At 35.9% G+C, this 15,296-nt stretch overlaps 1 protein-coding gene across 1 annotated transcript; it reads left to right on the top strand.

Annotated features, from left to right (window-relative positions):
• The first annotated feature begins 280 nt into the window (after positions 1-280).
• Positions 281-11,692, top strand: LOC112782901 (clathrin heavy chain 1). The gene is made up of 30 exons (XM_025825562.3): positions 281-724; positions 1,030-1,234; positions 2,460-2,548; positions 2,644-2,722; positions 2,844-2,971; positions 3,223-3,321; positions 3,446-3,554; positions 3,918-3,997; positions 4,073-4,300; positions 4,388-4,453; positions 4,906-5,022; positions 5,215-5,412; positions 5,572-5,688; positions 5,839-5,898; positions 6,042-6,128; positions 6,314-6,397; positions 6,506-6,640; positions 6,726-6,788; positions 6,869-6,973; positions 7,061-7,173; positions 7,293-7,545; positions 7,649-7,785; positions 7,862-8,140; positions 8,217-9,219; positions 9,384-9,869; positions 9,964-10,134; positions 10,225-10,410; positions 10,758-10,880; positions 10,980-11,090; positions 11,195-11,692. Exons 1-30 carry the CDS (start codon positions 677-679, stop codon positions 11,342-11,344), a joined length of 5,109 nt encoding a protein of 1,702 aa, XP_025681347.1. The 5' UTR covers positions 281-676; the 3' UTR covers positions 11,345-11,692.
• Positions 11,693-15,296: the final 3,604 nt, after the last annotated feature.

The following is a 15,296-nucleotide window of genomic DNA, read 5'->3' as shown; positions in this document are numbered from 1 at the left end:
TTTTTTTGAGAAGCTGTAATTTACATCTTTTTTTAAAAGATCTTTTTTTCTTAAAAAAAAAGATATTTTTCATGTAATAAATAAATAAAAAAGTATTTTTATATTGTTATACCCAAACATAATTGATTGATAAAAAGACCTTTTTACATGAGATACCAAAACATAAAATTACTTTTACTTTTTTATAAAATCTTTTAAAAAAAGATAACTCAAAAAAAGATATTTTCTTAAAAGCTCACCCAAACAAGCTCTTAAACGTATAACCATGTTATTTTATTTGTGTGTAATTGTAGTAAGTAGTAACTAGCAACGGATATTTTATCTCTCGTATGTTTCTTTTTGCCACTCCTAATTTGCTTTACAATGCTTAGCTAGCGCATAATAAGACGAGATTATTGCTTCTCGGTCATTTCAATTTCAATTCTTAACAAATTCCATTTGCTTTTTCCCTTCTTCCCTCCTATAAGCTTTTTTATTAGTAGTCTCTGAAGTCTGAACCACATTCTCTTCTTTTTCTTCCCCGTAGATCTCTCTCTTCTTTCTCTTTTCTCTCTCTACAGGGTCCAAGTTGCTTCCACCAGATCTCGCAGCGATTTGGATCCTGTGCTCCGCAACCACACTACTCTTCCCTACACTCGCCGCCGCAGTAGATCCAACTCCTCCGATCTAAGCCACCATGGCGGCCGCCGCCAGCGCTCCCGTCTCCATGAGAGAAGCTCTCACTGTAAGCACTTCTTTTCACGCACTCTTTCCTGAGCTCAATTATTCACTGTGAGCAGTAGCTACTTGCTTTGTTCAGCATCGTTGTTCGATGATTCTACGAATCATGCGTTTCGCTGCGGTTTTTGCTCCATAGCTTCATGAATTTACTTCGCTGCTTTACTTTTCAGTGCTGCTGAGCTTACTTTTACGTAGATCTGATTTTTTTTTTCTTTCTGTTTTCCTGTGCGTTGATTTTTTGTGTTGTGCTGAATTTGCTATTTGAGCGATGTGATTTACTTTTTCTTTTTCTTCTGTGATTGCTTGCAGTTGCCGAGCATTGGTATAAATCCGCAGTTGATCACGTTCACGCACGTGACGATGGAGTCCGATAAGTACATATGCGTTCGCGAAACTGCTCCACAGAACAGCGTGGTGATCATTGATATGAACATGCCGATGCAGCCTTTGAGAAGGCCTATTACTGCAGATTCCGCTCTTATGAATCCGAATTCAAGGATCCTTGCATTGAAAGGTAGGCTTTAGCTGTTGTACCTCTGTGTTGTTGTCTTGAACTCGTGCCTTGCGTTTCAGGCTAGTGATGTCGTGGATCATTTATCTAATCTAGTAGCGTTTTGGTATTGATATGAGATTGGCGTGTCATTGTTGAGATGGTGATCTGTTAGGAGCTTCAGTTTCTTGATTTTATTACCTTTTTGGCGGATAGAAGCTTTAAATTCCTTTGCCACCTTTTGTTGTATTTTTGGAAACTTACTATCAAGTGAAAGAAACTAGCTAATTTTGGAGTTGGGGTATATTATTAATACAAAAATGGCAAAAGTGCACCATTGTGAAACACAATCGGTAAGATTCCTACGAAATTCTGGTTGAACCATGAAGCATTGATGTCAGTAATAACGTGTCTATAAATCCCCACTTCATCCTGGTAATATGACTTAGTTGCCATTTTTTGGTTTGAGTCCTTAGTTGCGTCTGGGTTCTGATGCATTAGTACTGCTTACTAGATTGTCTTTAGCAAATTCAAGTAGATATATATGTTTGGTACATCTTGATCACCAACGGATTGTGAAGCATGGATCTTTGAATTTTGATTGATTCGAGAATATGAATCAATTGGCTTTTTTTTCTCTCTATTTTAAAAATACTATAATTATGTCTTTAAATGATAGAATATCATGAGTAGAAGAAAAGAATATTTACTTTAAATTTCAATCTCCCATTTTGTGGGTGGGTAAAAAGATTATTATATTATGCATGCAACATGGAAGGGAGAATTCGTGCTTTTTTATTTTAAGCTATGAATTAATTGGAGTTAATTTTCCAGAAGATATATGAACTTAACTATGTAATGTTTCTTTTCATTTAAAAAGAATAAAAGATTAATTACGTAATGCAGCCAATGAGTCTGGTAAACATTTTTCTAAGTGCTTTCTTATTTTACTAATTAGCTAATATAAATTACCAATCCCAATTCAATTTACCATCTGGTTTGCTCTATTAAATGTTCTACTGTTATATATTATTTAAGTAACCATCATTTGAGACACTTAATACTTGATACTCATTTTATTTTTCTAATAAAAAAATTCCACATAAAAAGGAAACAAACCAATTCTAAGATGGGTTCCAACCGTTTGGTGAAAAGTTATTGGTTATATCATGTTATTTTGTTTGTTGTGCACCTCAATTATTGTTTGCTTTTGAAGTATGCACTTATATACTACATTCTTCTCTTTAAGCTCAACTCCAAGGAACAACTCAGGATCACCTTCAAATATTTAATATTGAGATGAAAGCAAAGGTGAAATCATATCAGATGCCAGAGCAGGTAATTGTCATGTACGAGAATGCTTTTACTTTAACACGATGGTTGACAGGGACAACTTTGTTAATCCTTGTGGAATGTGATTTTTTTATGTACAGGTAGTTTTTTGGAAGTGGATTAGCCCCAAGTTGTTGGGTCTTGTGACACAGACCTCTGTATACCATTGGTCAATTGAAGGTAAGACATAATTCTGCTAATTCAGTTATGTTTTCCATCTTATGCATTTTGGTTGATGTGCTTGTAGCTTGTATGGAAATTGTTAAATGGCTTGTTGGTCTGTGATATATGTATTATGTAGGTGATTCTGAACCTGTGAAGATGTTTGAAAGAACAGCAAATTTGGCAAATAATCAAATCATTAATTATCGATGTGACCCTACAGAAAAATGGTTGGTCTTGATTGGTATTGCTCCTGGTTCCCCTGAGGTATGTCTCTGGTGCCTTGCCTGTGTCATAATAAGTAGGCAGCTTGGTTAATTACATTCAAACTATGCTTATGTCTTTTAATTTAACTCATATTTCTTTGTCTTAATATAGCTTATTGTAATTGTTAGATATAAAACCAGTTAACCTAAGTAATTAAGCTATTGGGACAGGTGGTCCTTTAAAAATAATGATGATCTATTTACTATGGATTTCATTCATGAGTCTGATCTGATTACTGTTCTGCAATTTAGAGACCACAATTGGTTAAAGGAAACATGCAACTATTCTCAGTGGATCAACAGCGTAGTCAGGCTCTTGAAGCTCACGCCGCATCATTTGCTCAATTTAAAGTTTGTCCCTTTACGATTTTGTTTCTTTTTCTTCATTTCTTTATTTACTTTGAACTTGAATAATTTTAAACTATTATGTGATGTTGCTATGTGCCAGCTAAGTTGAATTGCACTTATTGGACAGGTTCCTGGAAACGAAAATCCTTCTGTTTTGATTTCTTTTGCCACAAAGACACTTAATGCTGGTCAAATTATATCTAAGTTGCATGTTATTGAGCTGGGTGCGCAGCCAGGTCTGTATATCCTTCTCTTAAATCACATTTACCTCGTGAGACGTGAGTAATTAATCTCTGGCAATATCTATTCAAACAAATCTCAATTTAAAATTTGTAAACTGAACTTTCATTCAACCATTTTCTTTTTCAAATAATGCACCTTTGTCACGGTTTAGACTTGAACACAAAATAGCTATTTCATATACTTAAAATTGTGGATGTATGAATTATAGTGATCTTCTTGCAATAGAGGTTACTAGGCATTGTATTGGCTTTTAAACATAGATAGGGATGTTGTGTTATAACTAAATCATTTGTATGACTTCATGATCTTTGATGTCATTGATCATCCTATGTTTGACTCTTTAAATTTGTTTGCAGGGAAGCCATCGTTTACGAAGAAACAAGCAGATCTTTTTTTTCCCCCAGATTTTGCAGATGACTTTCCAGTTGCCATGCAGGTATGCAAGTTGCTGGTGCTGTTTGTTCATTTTAAAACTCTGCAGATATTTGACTCATGGTTTAATTTTTGGCAGATATCCCACAAATACAGTTTGATTTATGTGATAACAAAACTTGGTCTCCTATTTGTATATGATTTGGAGACAGCTACAGCTGTATATCGGAACAGAATTAGTCCAGATCCTATATTTTTGACATCAGAAGCTACATCAGTGGGAGGCTTTTATGCCATTAACAGGAGAGGCCAGGTGTTATTGGCTACTGTCAATGAACAAACCATTGTAAATTTTGTCAGCGGCCAAGTATGTTTCTAATCTTGTGATTACTTTTATGAAGTAAATTGGGAAACAAGTGCGTTTTAACAAATTTCATTTTCGTATTTGTTTTAGTTAAACAATCTGGAGCTAGCAGTTAATCTTGCCAAGAGAGGAAATCTTCCTGGTGCTGAGAAGCTGGTATGTCAATCTCTCTTTTTCCTTTGGTAATGTAATATTTATTCCTAGGGTGTTGTCGGAAAGTTTTGAAGAAATTGGACATTATCTATGTTTAGTTTGATGATGTTTGATTTAATTTTTAAATGCTAGCTTGCATCAAGTGTGGTTGTATGTGTTGCATTACTGTATATGTGCTAATCTTAGTTTTAGGCATTGATCAGGCCAAGTTATAAGTTATTGCCCTTTCCTTATTGTTTATTTTGTTGTGTCTGTTATTGTACTGTCAATATCATATGCTTGTACATGATCGTTCTTAGTAACTGAGGGAGTTGTGTGAGTGATTTGGATGTTGTGTTGCCAAAAATATTCTCCTATTATTGTCTTGTAACGAAATCCTGGATCGGATTGTCTATGAAGCCTCCGGTTTACATATTGTAATTGCATTTATTTATCTTTTTTGGTCAACATTACAGGTAGTGGAACGTTTCCATGAACTCTTTGCTCAAACAAAGTATAAAGAAGCAGCTGAGCTTGCTGCTGAGTCTCCACAAGGAATTCTTCGTACCCCTGATACAGTTGCCAAATTTCAGGTTTTTTAATTAGATACCACAGAATTTACCTAGATAGTCATCTTTGCTTGCTTTGGGTGATAAAGGAAATGTACTATATTTGTTTATTGTCTCTTTTTTTTTGTTTTTTGTTTTTTGTTTTTGTTTTTGTTTTTTGTTTTTGGGTGACTCATTCAACTTAAATGGTTAACAGTAATGTGTTATATGTGGCAGAGTGTTCCTGTGCAAGCTGGGCAAACTCCTCCTCTTTTGCAGTATTTTGGGACACTGCTAACAAGAGGAAAGCTGAATCCCTTTGAGTCGTTAGAACTGTCACGGCTGGTCGTGAACCAGAACAAAAAAAATCTTTTGGAGAATTGGTTGGCAGAGGACAAGCTTGAATGCAGTGAGGAGCTAGGAGATCTTGTAAAGGTTGGGTTACATTGAAAACTTTGAAATTATTTGTTATTCATTGTTTATTTCTTATTTTCTTTTCCCCCCTTATGCTTTATTTTGAAATTTTGGCTGTTTTGTGCTACTTGTTGGATTGCTTATACTTGACTTAATTATGATGAGTGTGTTTGATTGCAGACTGTAGACAATGATCTTGCTTTAAAAATATATATCAAAGCCAGAGCTACTCCAAAAGTTGTTGCTTCTTTTGCCGAGCGAAGAGAGTTTGACAAAATTCTTATATACTCCAAGCAAGTAGGTGTTTTTTCTTTTTTTGACCAAAGAATATTGAAATTTCTTCTATTAGATTTTTATTTAATTCTTTGATTCCATGGCCTTTGTGTATTTTACCTTGGCTGTAAGGTGAACATTGCATATACTTATTTTACTTATTTATCTCCATAGGTTGGGTACACACCTGACTACTTGTTCCTGTTGCAAACAATTCTACGGACAGATCCTCAGGTATGAGGAAACACTTAGTTCTTTAATTTAATTGAGTTTTATCTTATCACCCATGACACAGAAATTCTGTGTTTAGTTTAGTCTTGGTTTGAAGAAAACAATCCATAGTAGTGCAACTCAACTGTGTACATTTTGATTTGCAGGGTGCTGTCAATTTTGCACTAATGATGTCTCAAATGGAGGGAGGCTGCCCAGTTGATTACAACACCATAACTGATCTGTTTCTTCAGGTTAATTATTAAAAGAGATTAAACAATGGTTGTGATTCATAATTTAATAATTTAGTGTTAGGATCATTACACAGTACATGCTACTTTAAGTAGTGTAGAAACAGTTACTGTGTTGTTTCCCCCTTATTTTGGAATGCATTGCTGGACAATCCATTTATTAGCTTCTGGTTACATTTTCTTCTCAGAGAAACCTGATCCGTGAGGCAACAGCCTTTCTCCTTGATGTTTTGAAGCCCAATCTTCCAGAACATGGATACCTTCAGACAAAGGTTTCAATCTTTTATTTTATTGTCATAGGTATCCTATTCCTGTAGTTCTTTTTTTTTTTCCCTTTTGCAGTGATGCTAATACTATCATCTTGTGAATTTTTTGTTCAGGTTTTGGAGATAAATTTGGTAACTTTCCCCAATGTTGCTGATGCAATTTTGGCAAACGGAATGTTCAGCCATTATGACCGTCCTCGCATTGCTCAACTTTGTGAAAAAGCTGGTCTTTACGTTCGAGCACTGCAAGTAATGACTCACCAGATGTGTTTTGCTATTCTGTTCCTAGTTCAACCTGGAGGTACTTTTGCTGATTGCATTGTTCTTTTTGCAGCATTACTCAGAGTTGCCGGATATAAAGCGTGTTATTGTAAACACACATGCAATTGAGCCACAGGTATGCTCTCCATTTCTGTTGTTTCTTGATCAACATTATTTTAGTCTTAAAATTACTTACTCATTATAAGGTTATTGCAGTCTTTGGTAGAGTATTTCGGTACTCTCTCACGAGAATGGGCATTGGAATGCATGAAAGACCTGTTGCTGGTCAATCTTAGAGGCAACCTACAGATAATTGTGCAGGTATAAAAGTCTCATTATTTCTTTCCCATAACTTCTAGTTCTTAATAATAGTCAATTGACCCTTGAAGTTTGCTCATGTCTGATCAGGTTGCTAAAGAATATTGTGAACAACTGGGTGTTGATGCTTGCATAAAGCTCTTCGAGCAGTTCAGGTCGTACGAAGGACTGTATTTTTTCCTTGGATCATATTTGAGCTCCAGGTAAATCTTTCATTTGGAATGAAATTATTTTGGCTAGTGGATCAACAGTCCCATCTGTGCTGGGGGTATTTCCCATTGCATATCTGTTAACATATGCTTCTCTGAATAACATGGGGCAGTGAGGATCCTGAAATTCACTTTAAGTACATTGAGGCTGCAGCAAAGACTGGACAAATTAAAGAGGTCGAGCGTGTGACTAGAGAATCAACTTTCTATGATCCTGAGAAAACGAAGAACTTTCTAATGGAAGCTAAGCTTCCAGATGCACGGCCTTTGATTAATGTTTGTGACCGTTTTGGATTTGTTCCAGATTTAACTCACTATCTGTACACAAACAACATGCTTCGCTACATTGAAGGCTATGTGCAGAAGGTATAGTTTGCATTGCTGCTTTTATAACCTTGCTCATTTTATGAGTGATTACCTCCCTCCCTCTCTTTCTCTCTCTAAATTAGAACTTTGCACTCCTTTATAGGTGAACCCAGGGAATGCTCCTTTAGTTGTTGGGCAGCTGCTTGACGACGAATGCCCAGAAGATTTTATCAAAGGCTTGATTCTTTCAGTTCGTTCATTACTGCCAGTGGAGCCCCTTGTGGAGGAATGTGAGAAGAGGTGGTATCTGTTCTCTAGTCAATTTTTCGTTGTGTTCATGTTTCTGATTTTTCTTCGGTCTTGTTTTTAAATGCAGGAATCGTCTTCGTTTGCTCACTCAGTTCTTGGAGCATCTTGTAAGTGAGGGAAGCCAGGATGTACATGTTCACAATGCATTGGGTAAAATTATCATTGACAGCAACAACAACCCAGAGCATTTTCTCACTACCAACCCCTACTATGATTCTCGAGTTGTGGGAAAATATTGTGAGAAGCGTGATCCCACATTGGCCGTTGTAGCTTACAGGAGAGGACAATGTGATGAAGAACTTATCAATGTCACAAATAAAAATTCTTTGTTCAAACTACAAGCAAGGTTTGTGGTATATTATCTGTCTTTCTTTTATTGAATAATAGCTGGCTGCAATTCTTACCTAACGATGTTATTACAGATATGTTGTCGAGAGAATGGATGGTGATCTTTGGGAAAAGGTTCTTATCCCCGAAAATGCATACAGAAGGCAACTTATTGATCAGGTTGTGTCTACTGCTCTACCTGAAAGCAAGAGCCCTGAGCAAGTTTCTGCAGCTGTTAAGGCCTTCATGACTGCCGATCTACCTCATGAACTGATTGAACTTCTTGAGAAGATTGTCCTTCAGAATTCGGCATTCAGTGGGAACTTTAATCTACAGAATCTGCTCATTTTGACAGCAATAAAGGCTGATCAATCCAGAGTTATGGATTACATTAATAGACTGGATAATTTTGATGGGCCTGCAGTTGGAGAAATGGCTGTCGAAGCTCAGTTGTATGAGGAAGCATTTGCAATTTTCAAGAAGTTCAACTTAAATGTTCAAGCTGTCAATGTCTTGCTAGATAATATTCATAGCATTGATAGAGCTGTGGAGTTTGCTTTCCGTGTTGAAGAGGATGCTGTTTGGAGTCAAGTGGCCAAGGCTCAACTCAGGGAAGGGCTAGTTAGTGATGCAATTGAGTCATTCATACGAGCAGACGATGCCACACAATTTTTGGATGTTATCCATGCTGCTGAAGATGCTGATGTTTACCATGATTTGGTGAAATACTTGCTGATGGTAAGGCAGAAGGCAAAAGAACCCAAGGTGGACAGTGAGCTCATTTATGCATATGCAAAGATTGATAGGCTCAGTGACATTGAGGAGTTCATTCTTATGCCAAATGTGGCCAATCTTCAAAATGTTGGTGACCGATTATATGATGAAGAACTATATGAGGCTGCAAAAATTATATATGCTTTTATATCTAACTGGGCCAAGTTAGCTGTCACACTTGTCAAGTTGAAACAGTTCCAAGGTGCTGTAGATGCAGCAAGGAAAGCTAACAGCGCCAAAACATGGAAAGAAGTTTGCTTTGCATGTATTGATGCAGAGGAGTTCCGTTTGGCCCAAATATGTGGACTCAACATTATTGTTCAGGTAGTATGTTGTTTTCTGTCAATATTTTAACTGGCTCAGTTTGGAAAGTTCATAATAATGAGCTTTCAGATTGTAATGGGAAAATGATATTTGTTTAAGTTCTGTTAATGAGTTTATTGTATTTCCTATGCTTAATATGTTGATTGTTCTTGTGAATTTCATAGGTGGATGACTTGGAAGAAGTTAGTGAATATTACCAAAATAGAGGTTGCTTCAATGAGCTAATCTCTCTCATGGAGAGTGGTTTAGGGTTAGAACGGGCACATATGGGCATCTTCACCGAGTTGGGAGTTTTGTATGCTAGATACCGTTATGAGAAGCTTATGGAGCATATCAAACTATTTGCAACGCGACTCAATATTCCAAAACTCATAAGAGCTTGTGATGAGCAACAACATTGGAAGGAACTGACCTATTTGTATATCCAATATGATGAGTTTGATAATGCTGCAACCACCATCATGAACCATTCGCCTGAAGCATGGGATCATATGCAGTTCAAAGATGTTATTGTCAAAGTTGCAAATGTGGAGTTGTATTACAAGGCTGTTCACTTCTATTCGCAAGAGCATCCCGATCTTATCAATGATGTTCTGAATGTCCTTGCACTTCGTGTTGACCATGCTCGTGTTGTTGACATCATGCGGAAGGTAGCATCAGTAATGGAAAAACTTTCATTAAATCTTATTGTATAACCTGTTTTATATAGCACTCAAGAAATTTTTTTCTTTTAATGTTCCATAGGCGGGTCACCTTCGTCTTGTCAAGCCTTACATGGTTGCAGTGCAGAGCAACAATGTCTCTACAGTTAATGAAGCCTTGAATGAGATATATGTTGAGGAGGAAGATTATGATAGGTTGCGCGAGTCAATTGATTTTCATGATAACTTTGATCAAATAGGCCTTGCACAGAAGGTGATCCACATTTAATCTTCACTAATTATTTTCTGATTTCTGTTCTAGAAACCTGATAGATAATTGTAATATTGTTATATATTTATGCAGATTGAAAAGCATGAGCTTCTTGAAATGAGACGTGTTGCAGCTTATATTTACAAGAAGGCAGGTAGGTGGAAGCAGTCTATTGCCCTGTCAAAGAAGGATAACCTCTACAAAGATGCCATGGAGACAGCCTCACAATCTGGCGAGCGTGAACTTGCTGAGGAGTTGCTTGTTTATTTCATTGATCAGGTATCAAATTCTATTTCATACCACAAATAAAAAGTTGTTTTTTTTTTTTTTTTTTTTTTTTTTTTTTTTTTTTTTTTTTTATAAGATGCTAAATCGCCATGTCTTGTTTATTGCATGTTGTTGCCTATGGTGTCTTTAGCATTTGTTGTAGTTCACAGAGAGTAACGATTTGTAACTAGCATTATTAGTACTTCATTTGTCGTCATGATTTAATTTTCATACCTTATGTTCTGAATTTTTAATCTTTGAAATGTTATTAATTTTATTGAGGCGTATCCAATTGAATGAGGGTGATAATATATATATATATATATATATATTTTTTTTTTTTCATCTGGTTTATACAGGGAAAGAAGGAATGCTTTGCCTCTTGTTTGTTTGTTTGCTATGATCTGATCCGGGCAGACATTGCCCTTGAACTGGCTTGGGTAAACAATATGATCGACTTTGCCTTCCCATATCTTCTACAGGTTTGTGTTTCATATAAGTTATCATATAAACATATAATGCCGCTCATGTTCATCCTTTTCTATCATCTTACCTTCATACTTGTCTTGTTGCTGTTGTAGTTTATCCGTGAGTACACGGGCAAAGTTGATGAACTTGTGAAGGACAGAATTGAAGCACAGAACCAGGTGAAAGCTAAAGAACAAGAAGAAAAGGAAGTAATTGCACAACAGGTAATTCATTTGGCCATTTCATTACTCACTCCAATAACATGGCCATAATTTCTTAAAGTTATAGTACTATATACTGAATGTATGAAATATGTCTTGTGTTACAGAACATGTATGCTCAATTGCTACCTCTTGCTTTGCCTGCACCACCAATGCCTGGAATGGGAGGTGGGTTTGCCCCTCCCCCTCCAATGGGTGGTTTGGGGATGCCTCCAATGCCTCCTTTCGGCATGCCACCAATGGGCAGCACCTACTGATTTTCAAACAATTGTGGTAAGTTCAGCAATGATCGGTCTGTAATCTGTATAAAGAACAATGTGCTTCCGTTTGGGAGAGTTCAAGATTTTCTTGCGGAATTTTAATGCATTATTCTTTCCTTATGATGGAGGTCGAGTTCAAGTTGAAAAAATATATTCTTTCTGTTTTTTTTTTTTTTGGGGGGGGGGGGGGGTGTTGTGTCATTTTTGTTTCTGTTTTGGTAGTTGAGGCATTTTTTTGGGCTGCTGCTACTACAGCTAGCCGAGGATTTTCTGTATTTTATAATTTTTCTTTGTATTCAATGAATTATTTTAAAGTATATGTATGAAAAACGCTGGCTTTTGATATATTCCAAATTTTCTCGAATCTTGACCAAAAAAAAAATGCATGTTGGCATGCTACTATGTTGTCCTTGTCCACTAAAAAATAAGGGTTTAAGCTAATATGTGTTTTAAGGATATATGATAAATTTATTAGTGGGAGATTTTAAATTTTTTTATTTAGTAGATACAAAATAAATCCATTAAAAGTTTAAATTTTTTGTATTATTTTAATGATGATGATGATAAATTGATAATACGGGTTTATTTTATAAGGGTTTGTGGAGAATTTGTGCCAATGAAAAAAGAGTCGCTCCTCACTGGCAGCTGATTATAGCGGTGAAGATTTTGAGTTTTTGACAATCGCGAAAATTCACTTGCCAGTGACAATTAATTAACACCCATGAGCACTTAAGACGGAGATTTAAAACATGCTGAGAGTTTTCATTTGTAAAATCAGCCAAGTGTTGACAGCAAGATGTCTTTTAAGGTGGAAATAGATTTTCTCAATTTTTTTAACAATTGAGAGAATAAAGTGTGATCTCTCACTATTAATTATTATAAGTGGAACTAAAAGAAAACATAAGAGAAAGTGCATTGAAGGGTTATAGATGACATTTTACTCCTTCAATTTTTTTCAATAATTAAGAGGGTCCATTTCCCTTTCAAGGTCGGGTTTGACTCTCCGGTTTCCAATCAGTTACTCATATTTAGGCGTTAACATTTTATTTTGTTTTCTCATATGATAATAATCTCAGATTTTGCGCCTATGTTAATTCAAACAAATTATAACCTCTAGAGGAATTTAACCATAATAATAATAATAAATTAATAATGATAATATAACCTCGAGGAATTTAATAATAATAATAATAATAATAATAATAATAATAATAATAATAATAATAATAATAACTGTAAGAGCTTATGGGGAGTTTCCGCCAATAAAAAAAAGTTTGTTATTAAGTTACAGATAACAATGATCAACTTTGCAGCTGATTTAAGTCGTTAAAATTTTGACAATTTCGAAAATTCACACACACAATCAAATACATATTGAATATACATATCATATAAATAGCAACAAATTATATCGATTTTATTCTATTTTTAAATTAATTCAAATTAAACTATACTACAAATATGTTTTTATCTCATTAATCGTATAAACGAGATATTAATACAAATTTTATTATCACTCCCAATAAGATATAATTAAGATACAAAGCTATTTTATTTTTGCCAAGAAATATAATTTTTTAATTGCTCTGTTAAAGCTTTTGCTGTGCCCAAGAGTTTTTCTTTTTTTTTCTTTCTTTTCAACTTTAATTCTTTAATTCTTCTTTCTATTCTTTCAAATCCATTTTTTTATTTGAACCTATTCCTTACAACTTTCTCTCATTCTTCTATTCTTTTTATTCTTCTTATCTTTTTCTCATTCTATCATCATCACACCCTCATTCGTATCATAAACTCAAAAGAGGAGAAAAATCACATCTGAATCCAAGGAGTATGGAAGAAGAGGAGAAATTGGTGTTTGTGACAGAGGAAGACTTTTCTAAGGGACTGGAGGCATGTACTAAGAGTCTATTTGGTCGTGTGTTTGCTGATAAGATCTTTTCAATAGAAACTGTTCATACCCTGGCCCAACAGATAAAAGCCAGGCCCAATAACAAAAAAAGGTCCACTAGTAAAGGTGGACTTCACTATAAACCCGACCTCCTTATGGAGGTCGGACACCAACATAGAGGTCCAGCTCTACTTGACTTAACAAGTAACTGCCTCCTTAAATCTCTCCTACTATCTCTACCTCATCTAGAAGGTAGATTCCAACAAACTCCCAAGATAAAGGGAACGTTTATCCATAAAAAAAGATGGAACTGCTCCAACAAAGGTGGTCATCAACTCTTATAAATACATTGGAACCCCCAGGTATAACACAGGTTTCAATCTACTAAAAACCTGGCTAAAACCCTTGCTAACTTAAGTATCGGAGTCTCTTGCAGGTACCACCCCCCACCTCCTCACGAGGAACTCGGATAGGCAGCACCTTGGAATAAACAAGTCGGTCGCTACCCTTCAAAGGGATCTGGACCTCACGTTCAGGTCCAAATCACCGTTTCAAGTAACCCTTGGAACATTGGCGCCTACCGGGGACCTGGAATTCTCCCTCTGACAAATAGCGGACCACGAGCACGAAAATGGCCACACGACATCTGAATCTGAGCAAGAAGCTCAGCCAGAAAACCAAGCCCTCTTGCTTCCTCCTCTACCACTACACCAAGGCCCTCATGGGGAAGGAACCTCTGGAAATCCTCAACCAAGGAGGATCCATTCCGAGGTCTACCATCCCGAGGATGAAGACCGCCCTCATACAACCGAGATCCTGAACCTGGTTCATGGTTAGGGGGATCGACTGCAACAGCTCAAACACAAGGCTGAATGACAACGGGAAGCAGAACGAAAATTACGAAGAGAACTAAGACGATAAAAGGAGCTAGAAGATAAGCTCCGAAAACTGGAAGCTAATCAACAAAGAAGGAATAATCGGGCAGAGCGTGACGCATGAGCATCTTATACCCATTTTTTGCTTATTTTCTAGTTGAATTTAATTAGAATTTAGTAAACAAGGAACATGATTGGAGAATAATTAGTTCACTTTTTCAAGAAAGAAACCTTAGACAAAACTTTAAGACAAATCATGGTGAAACAAGATACATAGCTGAGCAACCCCGAGACGTAACTTCTAACATTTCCATAACCCACGATTTGCGTTAGCTATTACTTCTATTTCGTCCATAACAACCCATTAGTGTTCCTATATACATAACTCATTAGTATTAAGTTGGCCAGACTTAATACCATGAGGAATGCAATGGTAAGATAACAGTATTAATCAACAGTCAGTCACACATATAAAATCTAAACTTTTGTCATTAAGACAAGTCCTATCACATGAGAGACACTCAGAGTGCAGTGAAGTATAGTCAGTCCATTCCCAAGGCTCTAACAGCAAAGACTGCTCTGATACCATAATGTAATACCCTAACTTTTAGCACCTCATGATCATACTAAAAGTCTGAGCGCTACTTACCTCTATTCCTTTAATTTCATACTATATTTATTTAATATTGAGCCTTCACGAATACCAACCGAAGTTTTATTTCAGAAAACAATGAGTTTGTACTTTAAACTATTTAATCAAAAAAATATATATATTCACATAGCAATAAATACATAGACTTATTTCAAGATTCTCAAAAACAAATCCTACCCCTCTAAAAACTAAAAACAATAAATGATGAGGAAAAAGTAAATTCTAACAACTCAACTCGTGAACATAATCTTCTATGCTCCTGTAGCTCCGCACTAAACCTTCACACCTGTAGCTGAAAGGGGTGAAAATAGGGGGTAAGAACTGGAGAGTTCTTAATAGGGTCAGGGTGTATAGTTATACTCATTTATTACCATAGCCAACAACAACGGACAATCAAATACATTGAGACTTCACAATCAAAGGTCACAGAAATCAAGCAATCATATAGAACAGCCACAATCACAAGAAAAACACTCACAAACAAATATGCACAAACAGGTGTGATGCATGTCTATCCCTAGTGCAGGTAATGTC

The sequence above is a fragment of the Arachis hypogaea genome, chromosome 20 (genome assembly GCF_003086295.3).
Source record: "Arachis hypogaea cultivar Tifrunner chromosome 20, arahy.Tifrunner.gnm2.J5K5, whole genome shotgun sequence".
Taxonomy (NCBI): Eukaryota; Viridiplantae; Streptophyta; class Magnoliopsida; order Fabales; family Fabaceae; genus Arachis; species Arachis hypogaea.
The sequence above is the reverse complement of the archived record's forward strand: the minus strand, read 5'-3'. Positions and strand labels throughout refer to the sequence as shown.

Excerpts from the sequence above, each read along its gene's own strand:
- LOC112782901 (XM_025825562.3), top strand. The coding sequence starts at position 677 with ATGGCGGCCGCCGCCAGCGCTCCCGTCTCCATGAGAGAAGCTCTCACT. Across the intron at positions 3,555-3,917 it reads TGAGCTGGGTGCGCAGCCAG|GGAAGCCATCGTTTACGAAG; the intron begins GTCTGTATATCC and ends ATTTGTTTGCAG. Across the intron at positions 11,091-11,194 it reads AGGAAGTAATTGCACAACAG|AACATGTATGCTCAATTGCT; the intron begins GTAATTCATTTG and ends CTTGTGTTACAG.